We start from the raw sequence: 24,668 nt of genomic DNA on the forward strand, positions 1-24,668 counted from the left end.
AATGGAAGCAATAGTTGGACCTTTTTCAATACTTAGTTCATTAAATTATAATTTTATTATTACATTGGAGATTTAGTAAACTTTTAATTGAGCCCCTATGCCCATCAATGTATGGGGTAAAGTAGTATTGTTCAAAGATTCAAGATTATTTTGTTTTTACTTTCTTCATCATGCGATATATTTTTGATTTGTTTGAATAGAAAAAACAACTCTCAAATGTGGATCAAGTTACACATATATTGTTATATTTAGTTTGAAATTTTCTTCTTGTTATGGCATTTCAAAAGCTCACTTGTAGAGTCAGAAGGGATGTTTCATCATGAATCACATCCATTGTTATCACATTTATGAAATATATTTTGATTTGTATGGTTTAGGGCTTAGAATGAACCATATGTACCATACGTGCATTCACATCCAATAATGTTTCAATCATTCGAGTATGGTAAACACCCTCGAAGTATGGTAAATACCATACTTCTGTATTCATTATTTATTATAAGGTAAAAAAAAATTATGGTAAGAAAGTTAAGGTAAAAAGTGTAAAAATAAAACATAAGAATGTTTTGATAACATACACATTGGTTTGCATTCAAGTATATGACATACTACATTTTAGGGTTTAGAAAGTACAAATATTTGTTATATTTAGTTTGAAAATTTTCATCCTGATATGGCATTTAGAAAGCTCACATGTAGAGAGACAAAAGGAATGTTTAATCTCCTCGTAACTTATAATTACTGGTTCATATTATAAATTGCATATGTATATTCTATCTGTTCAAATTTGAATTTTCACTAGCAACTAGAGTGCGGTCTTTGGATAAAGCAATGTCTGTATGCACACATATGAGTGGATTGGGATGAGAAAGCTAATGTTTGAAGAATAAAAAGTTGGTGTGTGCTCATAATTTAAGGTCAATGTATGCATTGCTTGTATTTAATATTGGCACATTTTGACTTTTTGTTTGTTCTTATGTTTGTGTATTGTTTAAAACTGTAAAATTCAATGCGCATAAGAGAAGTCATTCTAGAGTCAAAATCCAACTGGTTTTGCATACTACTTACTGGAACAATGTTAGGATACCTTAGTTGCAACTATCAATTGTATGGGTAATAGCATGTAGTGGAGGATAAAGAAGTTTTGAAGAAGTTATGTTTTTGGAGGTCCATTTGTTCTAGGGAGCTTTCCTTCGACTGTGTTTAGAAGTTACCCATAGGATAAGTAAGATTCCCTATTAGTTTATATTTACTAGGTTGTCTTAACCTACAATTGTTTCATGGGACAAATATTTGCTACATTCTAAATATTTTGTTAATGATCCAAAAACACTTATAAGAAGTTTTATAAATCCACATAATATTATAGAAAATGCAATGTAATAAAATTTTCCATAGGATGCAAAAAACAAATGCAACAATTACACAATAAAACCACATCATTATAGAAAAGATAATGTAACACATAAACAAACAAAATGTTACAGAAAAGATTGCATTGCTACGCATATCAAGTTGTCAATGATGAAATTCTTCATATCCTTCAAACCTTGAAATTGTTCTATCCGCACAACCTCCCTAAAATTAGTCCTCATTTGGTGCAGTGATGGTCACAAAAAATAACTTTTAGGAGAGAGTTGACTTTGATTTGATTTTATAAACAAATGGTTGTGGTTCCAATGTTTTCTATGGAAATGGAAAATATTGCTCCTATTTAATCACAATTACACCAATCTTTGTGATTCGTGCATGGTTTTTATATGTGAGACAATTTCCCATCCTCATAATAAAAGATTGTCTTGATTAATCAATGCGCATTGAATCCTTCCCATGATTGCTCTCTTATGTGCACATCTAACTTGTCTAGAATTTTATTAGTGCTTTAGGAGAAAAGAACTTTGCAACAAATGATCACATAATGAAGTAATCAAACTCTTTTATGGCTTTGACATAAATGGATCATGTGAACATTTCCAATGTCATACTTTTCATTCATATTGGAAATGGATCTATGATGTCATGGTGTAGTCTATTCACGAAATCCATTTACAAATGCATACCGTAAGTGAAATGGAATAACTAGGATATGCCAAAACTCTGGACATTGAGCAGAGAATTTGTGAAGGTGGATAGAGACTCATACAACTTTTAGGAAGTGGAAAGAACAAATGCTTAGCATTTCTATTTAACTAGCATTTAAGTTATGTTGTGTGGAAAAAACTAGCACCGTACAACAATATTTTTAATACACACGGATCCGTTGTCAAACCAACATCACCCATGGATGGAAATTTCACAGTCACTTCGTTCAATGAGATGTCTCTTTACATGTAAGAGGATGGGCTCAAACACCCCAAAGCTACATAGGTTATTACTAGATCGTTGACACTGTGCAAAAGCATTACTCGCAAACTCATTGTTGATATGAATAAGGGAAAATTTGCCATCTCATCTATGTAGTTGTAAATCGTGCAAAGTCAATCAATGATAGATGGATAGTGATGAATAAATCAAGATACATTGATTGCATGTATTCTTTGATTATTTCTCTCTATTTGGGCATGGGTATAATCAAACGAACGAGAATTGGGTTTGATTTTGTCTAATGTGTGCATGTTTTGGTGGGTCCTTAACTTGAAGTTGTGAGATGCCACAAGTGGGTGCACTTCTTTAACTCTATTTGAAGGTCATGAAGGAAAAACATTAAATTCCCGAGGCTGTGATATGAAGTGTGTAGGCCCCCCCTTTTCGAAACTCGTGAACGACAATAATGTTTTCATTTCCATAACACGTTTTTTGATTGACATCTTTTAAATATATAAAAAAGGAATCAGATATTGGGTGATTGAGAGAGAGTGAGAGACCATTATGAATAATAGAGAGTGAACCCCCTAGTGTTGACTTATGAAGGAACCAAGACAAATACATGTTGGACAGAGTGGACATTCAAACTACTAGAACCCCCCCTCCCCCACCACACCATGCTTTCTATCTTCTCTATACACAAACTCAATGAATTATGAAGGTTGGGGAAGGAAAGAACAAACTTTACATTCACAAGCATCTCGTGATCGGATCGGATCGGATCGAGACTAAAAAATGGGTTCGACATTGCAACACTTCATCGCGGACACTTTCGAGACGCGGCCGCGTGCCAAGGCCCAGCCGGAGACGTTCGAGGTCGTGCACGGCCGCCGGTTCCTAAAAGTGACCTTGGGCGGCGGGATTGGCGCGGGCGGGATCGCGCCCACCCGCGTGTGGGTGAAGGCCTCGTGCCTAGCGGCGAACCGCGGGGATGTGATCCTCGAGCGGGATGCGGATGCCCCCCAGTCGGACCTCATGTTGGCCTCCTCCGCCACCGGGACCCACCTCTTCCTCTCCTCTGAGAGATGCCATGTCGTACTCCTCCGCCTCGAACGGCCCGGCCCCGAACCCGGCCCCGGCTACACCGATGCGTTCTTCGTGAACATGGCCGCGCTTCTCGCGTTCGAGCCCACGGTGCGCCACACCGTCAATCAGGTCCCGGTCAATCGAGTAGGCGGCAGCATCATGGACACCGTCAATGTCGCGTTCCTCCAAGGGTTCGGCTATGTGGCCTTGCTAGCCCAAGGGCCACCGATGACCGTGGCCATCGACCCCGGCCTCCCACCTCTATGCTCCAATCCTCAAGCCACCATTGGTTGGTCCTCCAATGTAGTCTTCCCACACCTCGCTCCGAAGCCTGGGTTCTTAGAAGCCGAGGCGAATACTAGGAAGGTAATTTTCGTGTCCTCGCCCCGTGTTCAAGATATTTCTGCGTATTCAATGATGATGATCGTTGGTTTCTCCTATATTGGGTATCTTTATGAAATTGTTTTATTGTGAAGCTATTATGTTCGCCACTAAAAAAAAGAAGAAGATCGGGTTCGATTTGAAGGATGTTTAGATCCCATCTCAAGAGCGACCATATGGTTCAAGGATGTTTAGATCCCATCTCATCGACTGCCTCGTGATTAAAAATCTGGCGGCATCATGATTGAAGTAGATCGAAACATCCATTCAATATTCTATCCCTAGATGGGTTGATATAGTTCCAATGTAGCTATTGTTACTTGGCCTTCTCCCATTTCATTGTCACTATGATTGCATAGTTCATTATGTTTTCTCATGATGCACATACCTTCCTCATCTCTATAGCTCCAATGTTTTTAACATAAATCTAGTCTAGTTCATAGTGTGGGCTTGTATGGTTGAGTGGACAATTTTTAGAGCCATGATCATAGTTTATGATCAATACGGACTTAGGAAATGCCCATCATAGTTATCTTCTACTTCGGTTTAAGGGATGTACCTTGGATATTGTTTAAGAAGGTCTCTTGGTGTTGTGTATGCTACAACACCTTGCATTGAGTGGTAAAGGGCTCCTAGGGCTCCACGTGCCCTAAAGTCCTCCAATATTGTGTGAAGCCTCTCAACCCTAAGTTATGCATATGCTTTTGGCCTCTCATGGTATGTGAAGATATTATAGAAAACCCAACTGCTATAGAGTGAGTGAGCTATGAAAACACCCAAGTTTGTTCTTTCCTTAGAAATGACAAGTCTTGTTGTTGTAAGATACTAATGACAACGTGGTCCTTAAAATGTAAGAACATTATCAAAGCCATTGATCTATGACCAAACTTTAGCTCTTACAAGCAATCCTAAGATGTAACTATAAGTGCACATTATTGATATGTGGTATTTTGGCTTTATGAAAACAGGTATCATCAGATGATACATTTCAATTGAACTTCTCGCACACTTCAGATAATGCTCGAGGCTATGTCATCCTCCAACCTGTTGAAGAGACCACTCGGAACATCCTTCCTGCTATCCTCAAAGGGTTAAGATTTGCAAGTTGTATCATCTTCCGAATATTGAGATGTGTTGCAGCACCCGGAGTTCCGTAATGTCCTTGTTTCGATAATTGTTAACCCAAACATCAAGAACACTAGTGATCTAAATGATTTCATGTTATATAATGATTTTTTATCATTCCATGTATTAATTACATCATGTGATAATAAACATATTGATATTCGCTTTCAAAAAAGAGAAAAGGGTCACAAGAAACTAGTGATGCCCTTGCAGAGATTTTTTTACATTGAAAATCGATGAGAATAAATCGATATGGATTTTATGTATGATATTCCCACGTAATCGTAAATTGACGGAAATGTTGGATCATAGATGTGACCATGAAATGGTGGAGGACAATCAAGATAGTGAGACAATGGGGGGTAAGATTTAATGTTTCCTTTCCACTTTTGGGAAACAAGGAAACACATGAAAAATCCATATTTCCTTCACTATCAAAGAATTACTAATTGTTTTCATTTAGTTGAGCCACATGTGAGGTATGTTGAATAAGCATGAATAGAATAGGTAGAGTAGTAGGCAAGGAGGAGAGGGAACTAGGTGTAAACCTAGGCCAAGCTTAGACAACACGTACACGAATATTCAAGGCAATAAAATATACAAGTAAAAGGAAGGGAAATGTAGGCGTTGATATGTTGTTCCACAAAAACCTTCTACAATCTCCTAAAATATTTAATAAAGTTCCATAAAGTTCCAAAGCCTTCTACTATCTCCCATACAACCTCCTACACATTTCTACAACCCTCTAAAACCTTCCACTACTTCGCCTAATGTTTCCTTAGTTTCACAAAGTGGTGTAGCTTAGTTTAATATATACTAAGACCAAAACATACTAATTTCTCACAAAGATACCAAATTCATTGTAGGATTCTATGAGGTATACAATAATGTGCATGTCAGATCAAACTAGAGAGGCATAATGTTAATATCTCCGTTTATTGTGAAGGGGTTGGGGGCCACTTGCGGCATTTGCAATCGAATTTCAAGAAAGAAAGTCATGTAGTTTGTATATTTCTAAGTGCCACACTTTGTCATTGCTTATGAAGTTTTTATGGTAAATATTATATGTTGTGGAGAAAGGATAGATGCTTAGACTTGTGTGAACCTCCAATCCTAATTATAAAAGGAGGGTAACTGTTACAAGACATAGATGTTTCTATTGTATTAATACTTAAGACACCACTCACGAGTTACCCGGATAATGTTGTTAGAAAAGAGTTAGTTGGGTAGAGTTGGGGTAAAATAGGGTTTATTTTAATTTTGCTTGAGTTAAGGATCGGTTGAGTTTTTTTGTTGTTTTTGTTTGATAGTTTTGGAGTTGTTTCTCCAAGTTGTATATACTATATGTTGATCCCATTGTGCATTTGGACAAACTTTGTTGTATTCTATTTGCTAACTAATGCGAAGCCGTGGTTTTTGGAAAAAAGAAAAGAAAAAGAAGACACCACTCACAATGTTTGTATAATTTATAAATATCTTTCATTTCTCTTAGTCTTTGGTCGAATACTTTTTTTTTACTATTTCTTGGTCTTGCCAATTGTCATGTATTAGATTATTGTAGATTTAATTGTCAATTTGTTTTTTTATAAATTTAGTGCTAGAATGGTAGCATGATTGCAAAATGGTGCATGATTGTGAATTTCGACAAGTGAGTTTAGAACGATAGGCTCGATTGAGTAACCACAGACAATAAAAGAAGAAGTGGAGAATGGGCAAATATTTGGCTATTGAGAGAAGACAAGAGTTCGACTGATGACAAGAGAGGGTGACCACTAGAGCCTTAGCACACACTAGATGTCATATAATCCATCCCGCAAACTTACACAATCTACGAATTCAAGGGGAGAGTACCCACCATGGGGTAAAGGATGTTCACACATCCCTAATTTTTGAGTGATCCATATGCTACTATATGTGGGCAATCTAGTGCTCATGGGCAAAATAATTGAGGTCAATCTAGATTAGTGTAGAGGGTGAGATCCCAATTAAAAAATGACGGATATAGGGTTATTGCATTTTTGCTCGGGGTAAAGAAATGTATAGTAAGGACAAGGATACATAGTAGTTCCTCCCATGAAGTATGCACACTTCATTTTCAAAGTTATTAGGAGATCTCACCGGACTCTTTTTAATTGGGTACGATTTTGGGGATTATGGAATAAATGGATACCAAGTAAACACACGTTTTCTTAGGCAATTTGTTGCATGGTTGTCTCGAGGTTCACGACATAATATTGAGTCTTTCCCAACTTTTGAATATTCTTTTCGCAACATCTTTGTACACTAGCATATTTTCATGAGTTTCCCTCGAGTAATATAAAGTGATTTGGGGCCGAAAAAGAAGAACAAGGGGCGGAGGAGTTTGACATTCATTATAGGTGACCATACATTCATCTCGAAAGTGTTTGACATTTGTGACACCCACGAGGGGCCCACCGCCGGCTTTACAAGTTAACCATGAATAAAATGAAGCCCCTAATCACTAAGGCATCCAAGAAGACGTCCTCATTGTCAAGCCCCCCCAAAATTCTAATACACACACACACATACCTAGATCCCCTTGGGATGGATCGGAAAATGGGGGCGGCGACCACCTTGCAACAATTCATGTCGGACACGTTCGAGACGCAGCGCCAAGGCCAACCCGAGGCGTTCGAGCTTGTGCGTGGCAAGAGCTTCCTCAAGGTGAATTTGGGCGCGGCCGGGAGCGATGGCAATGCTCTCACCCAAGTGTGGGTGAAGGGGTCGAGCCTCGTGGCCAACCGTGGGCAGGTGCTCCTCACGCGCGACCCCAACTCCGACTCCGGGACTGGGATCATGCTGGCCACGGCGGCCGCCTACCCGGCCGCGGGGGCCCACCTCTTCCTCGCCTCCGAGAGCTGCCATGTCATCCTCCTCCGCCTCGGAGGAGGCGGAAATGTCGAGTCGCTCGCGGTCAACACAGCCGCGCTCCTCGCCTTCGAGCCCACCGTGGCTCACACCATCCGCCGGGTGCAGCTTGGGGGGGGCGGGGCCGGCGGCATCGTGGCCAATAACACGGCGCCAGTTGTCAAGATCGCATTGCTCCAAGGGTACGGGTTTGTGGCGTTGCTCACCCAAGGGCCGCCCATGACGGTGGCCATCGCGCCTGGGATGCCGCACCTTTGCGCCGATCCCCAATCCACCATCGCGTGGTCGTCCAATGTCATCTTCCCTCACCTCGCTCCCAAGCCTGGGTTCCTAGACACCGCGGAGAATAGGAGTAAGGTATAAATGGTTCCTCCTCTCTTGACACACTTTGTATATTCAACTAGCTATGTGTTGGTCAGGTCGCTCGTCATCTCGTTCCATCCTTTGTAGGCCAAGAGAATTCGGCCATATTACTCGGTTTTTCCAACGGGATAGATCTAGATGCCAACCCTAAAACTCGATCTCAATGAGCCCCCCATTTGGATTTTCGAAGACGTGTCCCTATGTCAAGATCATAAGAAGTTGGGTAGATATTGTCAAGCGCACTATGATCGCCTAATCCATTCTGCACTAGATCCGTTCATAATTAGGGTTTATATTGTTGAGTGGACAACACTTGTACTGCATATCCCTAGGAACGGTAAGGCCAAATCATTGGGCACAATAACTAGAGGGATCCAATTTGATGCAAACTTTCTCGCTTATAATAATCTATGCTATGCTTTTGGTTTCTTGCAATATGCTGGTGTCACCATAGAAAATCTGACTAATAGTAGTACAGTGATGGGTAAAATTTTGGGAACTGACATGATATCTACAATGATATGGCTTTATGAAAACAGGAATCCGATGATAGGCATAAAGTGGCCCTTCACATTTCAAATTTAGGCACATTCTGAGTTCCAATGAATTTTGTAAACACGCTTGGAGTTCTAGTAAGAAATGCTTGGTCTGATTATTGGAGTACACACTATTATTGACATGGTATAGCTTTATGAAAACAGGGATCGGATGATAAATTTCAATTGAACTTCTCTCACACTCTAAATAATGCTCAAGGCTATGTCATCCTCCAACCTGTTGAAGAGACCTCTCGTAACATCCTCGATACTATTCGCAAGGGGCTAACAACTGCAGGGAGTTGGACCTTCCGAATATTTCAATGTTTTTCATCACCTGCAATGTAGAACCTCTTCTTAATTGGTTTTACCCCCAAACATCAATATCGCTAATGAACATGATTTTTTGTATTTACACAAAAATTTCACATGATTTGCATATCCCAAACATCAATACTGCTAATGAACCAACATGATTTTTTGTATTTACACAAAAAATTTCACATGATTTCCATACAATGTATGTATATATACATACATGTATATATATGCATAACTTAACCACCTACATTTAAACTTCAATTCAGCATATCTTTCTACCTCCATCAAGACCTCAAACTTAAGTCTTTACCTCGTGCTCATCCATCAGAAGATTTGCAGCCTTCAGATCTCTGTGGATAATATTATGTGATGATAATTGAGGCTTTCGATCTAGCATTTTCATATTATCTCGTATACTTGCTACAATTACTATTGGATGCATTAGCACTAAATATAGTGCAACAGAGACTGAATTTGTTTTTTACAGTCATAAGACTCAACTATATACATCATGGATACATCAAAAAACTTCATATTACATCCCCTGCTCCTCATGGAAACAACAAGAGTATTTACAATATACACCTTTCCCAGAAAACATGGCACAGAAACCGCATAAAAAACAATTGAAGAAAAGAAAACCAATTTACAACCCTCAGACGGAATCTCCTTGAAATAAATCACAAAGAAAAACACCTCAAAGGTTTCACTCTTCGTATAACCATATCTTCATATATAGTGACATGATATCTACAACAAGAATTTAACTATTAATAATAATAGTTGGAACAAAAATGAAGGCGCTTGTTAATCACACCTCCATCAAGATCTTTTCAACTTTTCCTCTTCTTCTTCATGAAGCCGATCTTCTGTCTCTTTCGCCTTCACATGGAAGAATTCTCTAGCACTTGTTTCCTTTTCCAAAGACGGGGTGGGCGAGTCAATGGGTCTATCACCACTGTGATTCTCTTGTGAGTTGGGTGATTCTCGCGCTTGCTTCTCATTGTTATCTTTCTCTCCTTCATCTGATGGAGTGTTCGTGGGTTTAGGGTTTCCGACATCCCAACTTGATGTGCTTGATGGTTCGTGTGGCGCTCCTTGACTAGTATAGCTACTAGCAATTGATCTAGGGTTTAAATGCTTACTGACAACATACTTTTCATAGCCTCCCTACATCATTTCGAGCAATTCCTAAACATTAACATCAAATACAACAAAATTCATAGAAAGAACAATGCCAAAGCTTATTACAAGCTCCCGATTATACAAAAGATGCTACGAGTTTTAACCCAGATTCAAGCAATAAATACATGGTGTGGCTTCCATGCAATATATGCACTCAAAAACAAAGAATAGCATGAAGACTAACACACGAAACAATCACATCTTCTGGAGAACATTAGTACTTTCACCACATATATATACTCATAAAACCCTAAGAATCCTTTAAAACTGGGTTTCACGAAGAATTCCATGTCCTAAAAACACCTCTATGTGTAAACTGTGTTATTAACATATTATTATATACTCAAGAAACCCTAATAATCCTACAGAAACGTGTTTCCCTGAAAATTTCATGTCCGGACACCATCTCTCCGTGCATGCATATAGAAACATGTTTTTTCTTTGTCTTATTTTCTTCTCTTAAATACATAGACACACAGAGAGACGGAGAGATGGCTCACCAAAGAATTCTTCTTTAAAGTGGCAGTAACGTATCTGAAGAGAGCCATCCTCTTCAGTATCGCCATATCCATTTTCTTCTTTCTTCTGACTTTTGTCGGATCGAGGTCCCTCTCGGTTTCTGCTTCTTTGTAGGTCCAAAATGGTTCACAGGAACGAGAAACAGAGGAATGTTCAGAGTACTGACGGTCTGAGATTTCTTTCCCTTTTCGGAAAATAATTTTCTAAAAGAATACAAGCACACATAATTCCATTTTGGGAAAGTTTTTTAAACTTATATATTTCCCAAAATCTACATATATGACCTCATGGGGTTTAGGGTTTAGCTTTTAAGGGTTTAGGGTTTAAGGGTATTACAACTCATCGGCCATTTATTAGTTTAAGCACATTGCTCTCGCTAATGGTCATATCTATCGTTAGTTGGTTTCCATACACAAGTTTACAGAACCAAAACGGTTAATCCAAATGGTTAATCAACGTGTGTCACGTTTAATCTCTCTTTCCATGCACTTTTTGTTTGGCATGCTCGTCATCTTAGGCTTTTATTGGTTTGGTTTGGATGGTCAATCTACCGAACGTCTCATGTACACGTTTAATGCTTTTTGCCATCCATTGCCATGAACCAGTAGTTTAGCCTTTTTGCCATATTGGAGATACCAATAATTTTAACCCTTTTAGTGCTTGTTCACAACGAATACAAGACTTGGCATGGTAGATATTGTGATCTTGCAAGTCCATGCTACGTTTCTTCATTATTCTATCGTTGTCCTTGTAACAATATTTCATGAGCGTGATTTGTAAATCTTGCTTCTAGTTCGCTCATTCTCTTCAGAATTTAGAAGTTCCTTCATTTCTTTTCCTGGTTCCTATTGGAGTCATTTTATTGTTCTTTGTTTGTGTTTCTCTTAGGAGCCTTATTAATTATGTGCTTAATGTTAATTTTTATGTTGAACCAATAGAAGTGAGCCTAGTGAAATTAATTACCAAGACTATCTTGTAACTCATTCATGGAAATATCAAACCAATCACATTTTTGAAATTCTAATGCATTTTAAGCATATTTTAATAAAGTCTCCTATCATTTATGTAATGAACTACTTGTGTAGACAAGTCTTTTCCAACCAAACCGTGCAGCCAATAGTGTTAATGCAAGAGATATGGAGTGAAGTGGTAGCCACTCTAAAGAGCCAATATGATAGCCTCAAGGGTGACTCCGATGGAGTTGAAAGACAACAACTAGCCTTCATCCAACAATGGTCGTCCTCCCCCTTTATTGAGTCAGTGGGCATCCACATAAGATGGACCTATTGTGTCCCTACATGGAATTGTATATACTAATCTCATCTGCAAAATTTTATAACTAATGGAAGGAGTTTTTTTTTGGAAAAAAAGAAGAAAAAAAGAGAGTATGGAATTAGGAATACTTGATCAAAAGTACCAATATATATATATATATATACATTCCTATAACTATAAATTGTACTTATCTTGAGAATTACACAGTGGCACTTACAAGTTGAATAATAAACTTTGAGTAAGTTTTCTTTAATTATCTCAAATATAGTCATTGACGCATCCAACTTCATACATACCCTATACCCTAATCAACATGTTGTTAACTTCTTACAAACACATGGATTTACTTGGTTCTATCTTGGAATAATAATAGATGAAAAGGTAAGAGCAAACAATAATAGTTCATGTATAGCCAAATTCACAACCCAATAGCTTAAACAATTCAATTGATAAGTTTTGGTTCCAAAGTCAAAAAGTGGTTACATATGGGTTTAATTTGGCTTCTTTTTTTTTGGGGGGGGGGGGGGGGAAGAAGAGTGAATGATTTACTTTGGTTCAGTGTTAAATTATATTAATTCACCGTTTTGTGGTTTATCTTGATTGGAACCACAATTTCAACGGCTTAGGAGTTGTTGGGGAGTGTGTGTTGTTCTGTATATTGTAATTTTGAAAACTAGTAAAGGTAGCCATCAATACTTTTTAAATTGTTTTTCTAAAGGGGATGGAGAAAATAATAGCGAACATTAGTTAGGTGGGTCCATTTGGACATTTTAGGAAGAGACTATTATTTATTGTATAAATTGATAGAGATTTGGAGATAACAAATGAATGGAGGAAACTTAAGTGAAATGTTTCGTGGTTTAAAGAAGATTCAATAAAAAACCTTGACAACTTGAACATTATAGGATTCAAATAGGGATCACCAATGTGAGGATGGGCTGAAAATAGAACTAGGATTTGGATCAAAAAAGTTTATTTAGAGAAATAGAGGTTAGAAACATGGTGTAGGTATTTTCGAGGGAAAGAAATGGTAATAACCAGGACTACTTTGTAACCTCCAATAAATAACGTGGAACCAGGAGAACATAGTGGAATAAGACGATCTCAAGAATAATTACTAATCAATGTTTCATCCAATGCTAACCAAAAATGGTTGAGCCTTCCAATGACATAAAATTTCTTGAACATAAGCACAAAGTGTTGAATATTTTCAAATTTCATGAAGTTCAAATGTGTAATTAGGATAGGTATCACGTCAATAGTCATGTGTTGTGCTTGCTCATGTAAGCTCTAGTTCAAGAAGTTTGGTTAAACTTGATGGGACACAAGGTGTGATCGATGACCCCAAAGAAGATGGATTTGTAAGGTGAAGAAGAGGGGTTGTCAAATGAGGAGAACGTGGATTGAATTATCTCTATTCACCACAATTTTTGGTGCATACCAGAAGATGTACATGCCTTGCATGTGGGGGTGGATGTCGTGAATTGCGGAACGCAAAGGGAGGAAAGTGCGAAGATGTTGTTGGAAGGAAAATTGAGGAGATGAAGATCAAGCATACTATAAAACAATAACTTAATTCCAAGCATCTTGGGAATATAAAGATGAGCACATGAAAAAAGGGAAAGAGAGATGCATGCTACAAGAGGAGATTACTATTTTTATTTACCAATGTGAGCTCTAGGAGACCATACAAGGGAGAAGAGGTTCCATTGTAATGGGATCTCAATTTGCCACAAGGCAGTAGCACTACCCATTGAGTTCGAGATTACGAATAAGAGAGGATACAAGACCAATGATGACAAGAGGTGACGTGGCAAATTTTTTGGCTTGAAAATTTGCACACACGAAATTGTTTCCTATTTCGAATGACGAGAGCGGAATCCTCCATGACGAGCTTGGAAACTTGGGCATCAATTGAATGACGTTCGTAACGAAAGATATTAGGATATCAAGCATGTTGTAATAAACTAATTAGTTTAGAATAAATAAATAGACAAATAAATTATACGAAATGGTAAACAATATGAAAAGGTCCACCCCAAAAATAGGGTGCACCTATAACCATATAACCACCACAATCTCTCTTTGTGTGGTCGGTTGGTTGTAGACAGAGACAAATCCTCTAATAATAATGTTTCTTCCTCTCTCTCTCTCTCTCTCTCTCTCTCTCTCTCTTTGCCGTTGCGTTGCTCTAATGGCTCTCTCTGCCGTTGCGTTGCTGTCGCTGTCGTCGCCGTCGCCGTCACCGTCGCCGTCGTCTGCAGCCGCTGCAACCGTCGCCGTCTGCTCTCTCTCTCTCTCTCGCTTCCTCGTCTCTCTCTGCCGTTGTTGTCGCCGGCTAGTGTCGTCGCCGTCGCCGTCGCTGCCGTTATCTACGGCCGTCGCCGTCTGCCACCGTCTGCAGTCGTCTACCGTCTTCTGCCGTCTTCTGCCGCCGTCTACCGTCGTTTGACGACTGCCACCGTCACCGTCGCCGTCACGGGGTGTTTTCTTCTCCGTTGTCTCTTGATGTGGTGAAGTGCCCTTTTCTTGACGAGTTCGTGGGTGGGTTCTTTTGGTGTGCTCGTCGCGTGCTACAAAATGCCGATGTGATTGCGACACACACACAAACTCGGCTAAGTCTCGAACCCATTTATTTTACCTTTTTTTTCTTATTGACACCACAATGACGTCTAGACGGACTAAGGAACTTAAGGATATACAAGACGAGGCTATAAGTAAGGAGGACTTTTTAGATATGTTTAATCGTTTAACAAAAATAGAGATGGATATGAAAAAATGGGTGAAAGACACCGAAACCCACAAGAAAAAAGATAGAGAGGAAAAAGACGCCCTCAAGGCCGAAATAGAACAACTTAAAGTAGAAAACATCGACCTTAAAAAACAACTTAAGGACATCGAGGTATCTCAAGAAGACGGTGAAATATCCTCTATAGAGGATATAAAGGACGAAATTAAAAAAGTTAAAGAGGAAGTTAATAATAACATAGAGTTAGCTAAAACGGGTTGGGTAGATGTGGTTAAAAGAAACATTAAAAAAGAAATAAAAGATGAAAATATTGTTAATACCACCCTTGAAGAAGAGAAAATGCGTCAGGCCCGACGCTTAAATGTACGTGTCACTGGGCTCAAGGAAGGTGCATCCCCAAATGAGGACGCACAAACACTTGGGAAAATGTTAGGGTACACAGAGGCCCTACCTATCACCAAAGCATGGAGGGCCGGGCGTGACACAACTAGGAAGAGAGCCTTAGTCCTTCAATTTAAAGACTTAGACTCTAGAATCACTTTCTTTAAGAAGAGACCAATCCTTCGAGGAATGGATGGTGACCCCATCTATCTCGATGAAGACCTCACTAAGATGCAAATTGAGCATCGCAAGAGTTGTATGCCGCGAGTTATGCAAGCTCGTAAAGAAGGCCATCGCGCCTTTTACCGAGATGGGCGAGTGATCATAAATGATCGCACTACTAACTGACGGCGTGTGGCCCATGTGACAGAAAATGCACTTAGGATGACCCTATGGAATTGTAATGGCGCACTCTGGGCACACCCCGGCCGCCTAGAGGAGATACTAAAGGTATCTGATATACTTTTCTTGGTAGAAACACATCAGAGCCCAAATAGAGGACTCCCACGGGTCGAAGGATTCCATTGGGAGTCCGCTTTTAGACAAACCTCACATCGACACACTACTAGGGGATCTGGAGGTGTCGCGATACTATTTCGTAGAGAGCTACATAATAGGATAGAAATAATGAAGATAGACCCAAAAGCTCGTTTTATGTGGGTGAAAGTCTCCACAAGCAAAGACCATGCAATATTTTTCGCCATTTGTTACTTTCCCCCAAAAGGATCCCGTTATAATATTAGTGGCTTGACGAGATTAGTCAATGAAGGAATGCCACATGGGCCTTCTCCATACGAACCCCTATCGGATGACATAATCCGATATTCTTCCCAAGGAGAAGTATTTCTTGTAGGAGACTTCAATGCGAGAACCCAATCCCGACAATGCACAGTATTTCAGATGAATAGAAACCTAGAAATGGTAAATGTTGATCCTTTAGACATAGGCACCACACGTAGATCAAAGGATCAAGGTGCGGACGCCACGAGCTCTGGCCATCATTTGCTCGAACTTGGCAGTCGGCACCAGATGGTCATATATAATGGTTTAGCTAAGTGACTGGGCTCGGAAGAGCTCACATGTTTCCCACATGGAGGAGGGGAAAGCACAATTGACTATCTAATAGGGCGCCCTGAAGCTACCCACATGATTAACTCCTTCCGAGTGGCCCCATGCCCTATTGGCGCAGACCATAGTTTCTTATACTTCGAGCTAAAATGTGATATCTCTAAGGTCACCAAGTCTAGTCAACCATGCCATCACACCACAATACATTTCACACATGAGCTCTCTGACATATACTCTCAACATGTTCAGGCCCATCTCCCCTCCATTGATCCCTCCCTACCGTTAGAAAGCCTTAGTACAAAACTCACACACATCCTTCACTCCGCAGCAGCTAGCAGTTTCCCATATACAAAACACTCAAATCAAGGTAGATCAGGATCAATGCCACAAAATAAATGGTATGACGAGGATTGTAGGGACCTACATAGACAACTTACAGTATCGCAACTCAATGGTAGTATTACCTCCATACAAGCTCGCAAAGAAATGCGTAAGATGACACGTCGTAAGAGATGAGCGTGGGAGGCATCCCAATACTGGGAACTCTACCATATGCTCATGAGTAGCGATTGTGCCACGGCATGGAAGAGACTACGGGAGCCAAGACCACAAACACCCATCGAAGATCCCGAAACTTGGCACACATATAGAGAGAGACTTTACCAAATCCCAAACCAACCACCTTTTCCAATGCCTTCCACACCCCGGCCTACCACGGGGACACTTTTCACGACCTCTAGGGTCATGAAGGTCATAAAGAAATTACAACATAGGAAGTCCATGGACCACATAGGATTGCGAGCAGAACACATTATATATGCGAGAGAGTGCCTAGCTCCCTTGCTAACTCTAATCTTCAATCGTGCCCTTGCGGAGGGTTTTCCACCACAGTGGACTATGAATACAGTGGCCCCCATACATAAAGGGGGGGACCCCATGGACCCAAATACATATAGGACCATTATGATAGGCCATACCCTTGCTAAGTTATATGGTGCAGTAATGGAAGCAAAGCTTAGCGACTACATGGAGACCCTAAACCTTCGTGCACTTGAACAAGCTGGCTTTAGACGAGCCTTCTCCACTATTGATCACATCTTCACACTTAGATGCCTAATTGACCAAACTAAGGCTCGCAAGAAGAAATTATATTGTTGTTTTATGGACTTCCGCAAAGCCTTTGACACAGTCCCTAGAGAGCGCTTGTTTGATAGACTTAAAAGCTTGAGGATACCAGATGATATGGTATGGGCCATCTACGCACTATATGAACAAGTGTCCGGGTGTGTCCGATGCCTAGGTGGCCTATCCAATCATTTCACTAGCACTATTGGTGTAAAACAAGGTTGCCCCCTATCACCGACGCTTTTTGGGATCTACATTGATGAGATCACAGATTTTATTGCTCGTGAGGGAGGCACCGGAGTGGTCCTTGGGGATACGCAGGTTCGTATCTTGCTCTATGCGGATGACATAGTTTTGCTCTCTGAATCCGAACACGACCTACAGAGGCACCTTAATGCCTTAGATGACTTTTGTGTACAACGAGGATTGGTAGTGAATCTAGGGAAAACGAAAGTCCTTATCTTCCACACATCGGCCCAAGTTAGAGCTAAGTGTCACCTAACTATCTCCCATAGCCCAGTCGAGGTGGTTGGATCGTACGTCTATCTCGGAGTCACTTTTAGTGCCCGCTCAGGTAAATTTTCGATGACACAGGTAGCGAAGGATAGACTCACGAGAGGACATGCATCCCTCTCACTCCTAGAGAGACAATGCCACCAAGCACACTTTCAAGAGCCACAGACTAAAGGGTGGCTCTTTGACTCATTAGTGACCCCCTCCCTCATGTATGCATCAACGGTTTGGGCTCCAGGATTACCATCCTTCATGTGGACGCAATTAGAGAGACCATTGGTGATGATGCTATCACGCCAACTCCGAAGCAAATCGACTGTACCACATGACATTATTAGGGCCGAGTTCACGTTACCCCCAATGCTAGTAGAGGCACTTTTTCAACTTATAGTCTTCATTGATAGGATACATAGCCAACCACATGATAGAATATCTCATCAAGCCTTTAAGGCCTCTCGATCATTGTATGAGTCCGGCTATACTAGCTCATGGTATGGCATGATGGTGACTTGGCTTCTTGCGAATGGTCTAGACATTAATAACCTACCTCCCCTTAGGTACAACCACACGAGTGATAACACCTTAATCTCTCATGAGAACCGCAATAAAGTAATACGCCAAGAAATATGGCAAATTTACACTCGGTGTAAATGGATCACCCCACTAGAGCCACTCCCATCTAAAATGTCGTACTATAAGAAACACTTCATGCACTTCTCTGAGTTAGGTTTTATCACGCGGCCAAAATATCTAGATGTATTCTTACCACATGCACTAAGGGTTGCCATTGGACAACTTAGAATATCATCTCACCAACTTGAGATTGAAAATGGCCGTACTAGTGGAGTCCCTAGGGAGGAAAGGATATGTAGGTTATGTCACATAGAGATAGAGGATGAGTACCACTTTACATGCAAGTGACCAACCTATGCCGAGATAAGGGCAAAACACCAAGACATACTTGGTCCGTCTCCCACCATCCCCAAACTATTAGATACTCTAGATATAAAGAAATTAGGCAAATACATTCTAGAGCTAAAACAACACAGAGAGAATAAATTACAAAATGTTGACAATAATGTTGCTAATGATCACGAACATGTAACAAATGCAGTTTTTCAGGAACCTGAGGAGACAACGAATGCCGACACACTTGCACCACTCGGCCTTTCCATTGATGAGGCAGAAAACCAGAGAAGAACCAGACGTCCTCGGGTGCCGGGTTTCAAAGCAACTCGACGTGATGTGGAAGCAATATTGAAAATAAGGGAACGTGAGCTACACCGCCTAGAAGCCATGGCTAGGGCACTCTCTACATTGGAACCCACATCAAGACCCTTTGACCCCCCACTTCTTTTCGAGAGGCTTGGGTGGAAATAAAATTAGGCTTAGTGTATAGTCACTTTCGAGTATACTACATATTGTACACTACTAGAACTCTTTTAGTTTAAGTTCTATTTTTTTACTTAATTTTATTTTAGTTATGATGACTGGATAAATACTCTATTGTTGTAAACCAATTGTCTCATGGGCCAAATTTGGCCTTAGAAGACGTTAATACATCTTTCTTTCTTTCTTTCTCTCTTTTGAGTAAAAGCACACAATTATATTAATTGTATATAAAATCCACTTAAGTCTCCTCTACCTATCATACATGCCTATGTAGGGAGAGGGACATCTTGTAATGCCATTAAAAAACTTGAATATGCATTTGGGGAAATGATCCCCGCATGCTCTAACATTGAAAAATTCCACATGAGAATACCTTTCAACTTCTTTATATAGGCTTTCACCTCATGTCTATTATCAAACATGAAAGCATTACGCATATTCCAATTGTGTTGTAGTCCCCAATAATGTCTCTCTCTTTCTCTCTCACTCTTTTTTTTTTTAATCATAATTAGCTTACCCTAGTGATAAGTCGATAACACTAGAAGCACTATGTCTTGGCCTTGTCTTGGGTTCGAAACCCAATTTCCCCACCTCTCTATTATATACTTCATATATATCTCTATTTCACTAGATGCCACTGTGGAATGTAGGGGTTGAGCTACATCCATTTGGGCTCTCTCTCTCTCTTTCCATTTCTTAAATCTTACATGGTATCAAAGCGGTGAAGGACTCCAACCCCACCAAGAATTTTTCCGTGGTGTCAATAACGAACGTGTGAATTAAAGAAACAATATTCGACCATGTCAAAAGTTGAAGCGATAACGAATGTGGCAGCAAATGCCACCCCAGTATTGTCTCACACTTATCAAATTGAAAATTTGAATGATAAAAACTATCAACCATGGCATACGACCATGAAAATTATATTAGAACAATATAACTTGGTAAATATCGTCGATGGAATTGACGTGTGCCCCAACATTCATGTCCCCACAAATGCACTTGACGTGCAAACGTGGAAGCGACGTAATTTAAACGCTCACTTAGATATTCTCCTTCATACTTAAGCAAAGTGTGAGAACCTTGACTACCTCCAAACAAATATGGGATAGATTAGAGGCTGATTAGCTCCATATGGACGTTACATCCCAAGTTGCCAATTTAAAAACTTTAACAAATATGAATATGAATGAAAATAATGATGTTGACACGTTTGTCAAAAATTGGAGACTTTGACTTGATGATGTGATCCTTTCGGGACTTAGTTTGCCAAGTTCCGTTTAATCCACCCTCTTGTTAGTTGCCCTACCCACATCATGGCAACCATTTATAAGTACAAAATCCACATCAACCAACATTAGTGTCCCAACATTAGTGACATCAATCTCACAAGAAAACATACTTCGTAGGGCAATAAATCAACCCTCCTCATCTCACACTGCACTTTATATTAAACATCCAAATTACAATAAAAAATCTTATAATAAACCTAGATCAACATACGAACCTAATAACTCCAAATTTTATTCATGAACCTCCAAATTTAATGATTCAAGGGATCATAACAAATGTAGGTTCCTTAGATCCTTTTGCAAAACTTGTTAAAGGAGTGGACATGAAACGAAATATTGTTATAGGAATTCTAACAACAACGGGAAAAGAACATATAAAGAAGACCAATCTTACAATGCATCACATTATGACTACGATCAAAATAATGACATATGTCATAGTGACCAAAATTCCGATGAGGACAATGAAGATTCTTTCATTGCCTTCATGGATCTCACTTCATTTAACAACTCTCCCACTTCAATGTGGATTCTTGATATAGGTGCCACATGTCACCTCACCTAAAGGGTTGAATGGCTCAAAGACTATAAGGTCTTAGAACATCCTTTCCTGGTGAGATTTGGGAACAATGGGGTTGAATACGCCCTTCGACATGGGATTGCCCATCTTGAACTTTCTGATGGGAACTTCGTTGAAGTCAATGAAGTTTATTATATACCTAACATAGCAAAAAACTTGATATTTGTTAATAAACTCACAAATGATAATACATCCGTTGAGTTCTACCACAAATATTGTATCATTCGTCATAAGACACCCCCTGGTCCAAGTTATGTCGTTAATTGTCCAAGACAAGGATGTCTTTACCTTTTAGGCCACTCTGTGGTACCTACTAAAGAAGCACACCACATAGATGATTCAAACACATCAAACTATGTGACTTTACTATGACACTATCGGCAATTGGTTTTACTCTTCCTCGTAAATCAAAACTATCCCTTTGCGAAGGGTGTATATTTGGAAAACTCTCTAACTCGCCATTTCCATCCCATCCAACAATGACCACTAAACCCCTCCAACTAGTACACACGGATATATGTGGTCCTTTGTCTACCCCATCCCTATCTGGAAATGCATATTTCCTAACATTTATCGATGACTTTACTCGTTTCACAATGGTCACATTTCTAAAGACAAAATGTAATGATCAAATCCTTGAGAAATTCAAAGCCTAGAGTAACAAATCAACAAGATTTACCCCTTAAAGTACTCCAATCAAATAATGGTGGAGGATTCAAGTCCCAAAACTTCCAAACTTATTCCTAGAACCATGGGATTCAACAATAGTTTACCATTCCATATACACCTCAACACAATTCAAGGGCTGAATGATGAAATTGGTTGTATATGGATGCCACTTGTTGCATGCTCGCCGTTGCAATCCTTCCCCAAACATATTGGGACAAGGTTGTTTCAACTGCTTGTTATATATTCAATAGAACATATAGTAGATAATTTAGGACAACTCCATTTTCCTTGTGGTTTGGAAAAAATCCAAATTATGAAAATCAAAGAATCATTGGATGTCCATCATATGCACTCGTACCCTTAGAAAGTCGATCAAAATAATTTAGATAATCATGTTGTTCGCACAATATTTGTTGGGTATGGCGAACCTCATGGCTATAAGGGTTATCGATTATACGACCCAAAATCCAAAAGATTTATATTTAGTCGACAAGTGATATTTGATGAAGATAAAATGATATCTAATCCTCACCTACACCATGGATATAAAAAGATACAAGGCGTGAATACCATGTCTAACACTGAATCTAATAAAGAAGTAATATTATCACCTACTAATTCTTGGCGGGCTCCGCCAGTATCCTTGGAAATTCAACAAGTCACACTTGACCATATGCCAATTAACCCTCCTCCACTAATGCCCTCATCTCTAGAGGCCCGCCCACAAGTTTCAGCTTCAACCAATGACTCTTAGACTAACTTATTGCCTCTAATAACCAAACAATCACAACAAACTGATGTACATACTCCAATTTTAAACACTAATCCTACATAAACTAGAAAGAGCCTTAATAATCACCTTAATATTCATAAGGAAAAACCTTTAGATGAAATACAACTAACTCGACTATTCATGTTCCCATCCTAGTAAAAATCTCCTTATCCCATTACGACGATCCTCACGCCTTAATGGCAAGGAGAAAACCATTGGTCAGAAGGATGCAAAAGTAATTAAAATAGGATGTAGAAATACTTCATGTGAACCACTAATAACCAGCATGTAGAACATACAAATGGTTCTGACATTTCGAAATCACCTAGTACACTTAGCCCTACATCCACTCCAAAGAAAGTTCGTACTATTCAAGATCTCTATGATCACACGAAAAAAAATAGATGCCCTTGTTGCGGACCGTCAATTTGAAACTGAGTTTGCATTTTTGGCACTTGGTTCCCCCTCAACCACATCATACGTTTCTGATGATCCCTTAACTATCAATGAGGCATTGCAAAGTTCAGATCGTGTTGAATGGCAAGCTACCATGGAAAAAGAACTTGAATCTCTTGATGCCAACAAAACGTGGACTCTAATACCACTCCCAATAGGACGCTCACCTATTTCATGCAAATAGGTGTTGAAGAGAAAACTAAACCCGGATGGTACCATTGCACGTTACAAAGCTCGACTTGTAGCTTGTGGTTTCTCTCAAGTCGAAGGACTTGACTATTTTGAGGCATTCTCACCCGTTCTCCGCACGGCATCATTTCAACTCCTAATAGCTTTGGCCACCATTCTTGACCTCGAGGTACATCATTTGGATGTACACATGGCATTTCTAAATGGTGATTTACTAGAAGAAATCTACATGTCCAACCTCCTAGGTTTGAGTCACACTCTCAACCAAACTATGTTTGTCGGCTACATCAATCACTTTATGGACTCAAACAATCTCCTAGATTATGGTTTCAAAACTTTAACAATTTTATGCTCTCACATGGCTATTCTAGATTGTTATCAGAACCAAATATATACATTAGACATAATCATACATCTAATCAGTTCTTAGTGGTAGCACTATATGTGGATGACATTCCTATAGTTGGAACACCATCTAAAATTACTCAAGCAAAGCTAGAACTTTCCAAAGCATTTTCAATAACAGATTTAGGTCCCCTATCTTATTTCCTAGGCATACAAGTTACGTGTAATCGTATTATGGGCACTTTGATCATTCATCAAAATAAATTCATTAATGAAATTTTGAAATCCTTTGGGATGCTAAACATTAAACCTTGCACTACTCCCTTATCACTAACATGTAACTTAAGTATATCCGATGGTCCAACCACAAACAAAGATATTAATTTTATGAAGCAATTCCTTTTAAACAATTAATAGGAAAACTTCAATATTTAGTCACAGGAACTCATCCCGACCTTTGTTTTGCAATTAATTATCTTACACGCTTTATGCATAACCTCGGACTTATGCATTGGAAATCACTTCAACGAGTTATGTGATATCTAAAACACACATCTAACTAAGGATTAACATATAAACGATCCCAATCCGAAAGACCAATCAAATCACTCGTTAGTTGGTCTGATTCGGATTTGGGGGGGGGGGACGTTGATTCTCAAAGATCTACTGTTGGTTTGTCTTTTATAATGGTAGGAGCAACAGTGACGTGGCAATTGATGCAAACTCAAGACTTGTGTGTTCAAACACACACCCCTTGAATGCCCCTGCTCTCCCTTGAAGGCTCGCAAACCCCCTCACATTTACTTGCCTGCATGGCCTCTTGATGGCCCCTGCACATGTTCATTTCTCCACCTTTGTTTCACACACACACACACATCTCTCTTTCTCTCTCTCTCTCTCTCTCTCTCTCTCTCTCTCTCTCTCTCTCTCTCTCTTTTCGTAAATGTATGTTTATATTAAAACAACATGATAATACAAAAAAACCTTGCTATCAAAACTACGTCAAAGGTAGCGATGTGGCAAGGGCAACTTTCTAAGGTGTTGCAATACAAAGCGACACAAATGTAACTCATTTGGGGACAAAGTTCCCACACAACATAATTGGGAAAATTGCCAAATCAACTCTTCTTATCCTACATATCTGTTGAGATAC

The 24,668-nt window shown here is 39.6% G+C and overlaps 2 protein-coding genes and 1 long non-coding RNA gene across 5 annotated transcripts; 2 read left to right on the forward strand and 1 right to left on the reverse strand.

Annotated features, from left to right (window-relative positions):
• The first annotated feature begins 2,978 nt into the window (after positions 1 to 2,978).
• On the forward strand, positions 2,979 to 5,013 carry LOC147861356 (uncharacterized). The gene is made up of 2 exons (XR_015530124.1): positions 2,979 to 3,756; positions 4,740 to 5,013. It is a non-coding gene; the product is annotated as an uncharacterized LOC147861356 (long non-coding RNA).
• Positions 5,014 to 7,414: 2,401 nt separating this feature from the next.
• Positions 7,415 to 9,221, forward strand: LOC147861357 (uncharacterized). Of its 2 annotated transcripts, XM_087323993.1 has the most exons (3): positions 7,415 to 8,142; positions 8,850 to 9,079; positions 9,154 to 9,221. In XM_087323993.1, exons 1-2 carry the CDS (start codon positions 7,462 to 7,464, stop codon positions 9,030 to 9,032), a joined length of 864 nt encoding a protein of 287 aa, XP_087180119.1. In that variant the 5' UTR covers positions 7,415 to 7,461; the 3' UTR covers positions 9,033 to 9,079; positions 9,154 to 9,221. The 2 variants fall into 2 exon arrangements, with proteins under 2 accessions (XP_087180119.1, XP_087180118.1); XM_087323992.1 differs by having other exon boundaries at positions 8,850 to 9,221.
• A 302-nt stretch (positions 9,222 to 9,523) lies between these two features.
• Positions 9,524 to 10,875, reverse strand: LOC147861358 (uncharacterized). Of its 2 annotated transcripts, none has more exons than XM_087323994.1 (2): positions 10,691 to 10,845; positions 9,524 to 10,175 (listed from the first exon to the last, which is right to left on the reverse strand). In XM_087323994.1, exons 1-2 carry the CDS (start codon positions 10,760 to 10,762, stop codon positions 9,828 to 9,830), a joined length of 420 nt encoding a protein of 139 aa, XP_087180120.1. In that variant the 5' UTR covers positions 10,763 to 10,845; the 3' UTR covers positions 9,524 to 9,827. The 2 variants fall into 2 exon arrangements, 1 of the variants encoding a protein (XP_087180120.1); XR_015530164.1 differs by having other exon boundaries at positions 10,076 to 10,196; positions 10,691 to 10,875.
• Positions 10,876 to 24,668: the final 13,793 nt, after the last annotated feature.

Source organism: Azolla caroliniana, unplaced genomic scaffold, assembly GCF_043228905.1.
Source record: "Azolla caroliniana isolate FFs.n. ecotype wild unplaced genomic scaffold, voAzoCaro1.0.p SCAF_8, whole genome shotgun sequence".
Lineage (NCBI taxonomy): Eukaryota > Viridiplantae > Streptophyta > Polypodiopsida > Salviniales > Salviniaceae > Azolla > Azolla caroliniana.

Coding starts and splice junctions, on each gene's coding strand:
- LOC147861358 (XM_087323994.1), bottom strand. CDS start 10,762: ATGGATATGGCGATACTGAAGAGGATGGCTCTCTTCAGATACGTTACT. Junction 10,176..10,690: donor CTTTAAAGAAGAATTCTTTG/GTGAGCCATCTC, acceptor GAAATGATGTAG/GGAGGCTATGAAAAGTATGT.
- LOC147861357 (XM_087323992.1), top strand. CDS start 7,462: ATGGATCGGAAAATGGGGGCGGCGACCACCTTGCAACAATTCATGTCG. Junction 8,143..8,849: donor CCGCGGAGAATAGGAGTAAG/GTATAAATGGTT, acceptor TTATGAAAACAG/GGATCGGATGATAAATTTCA.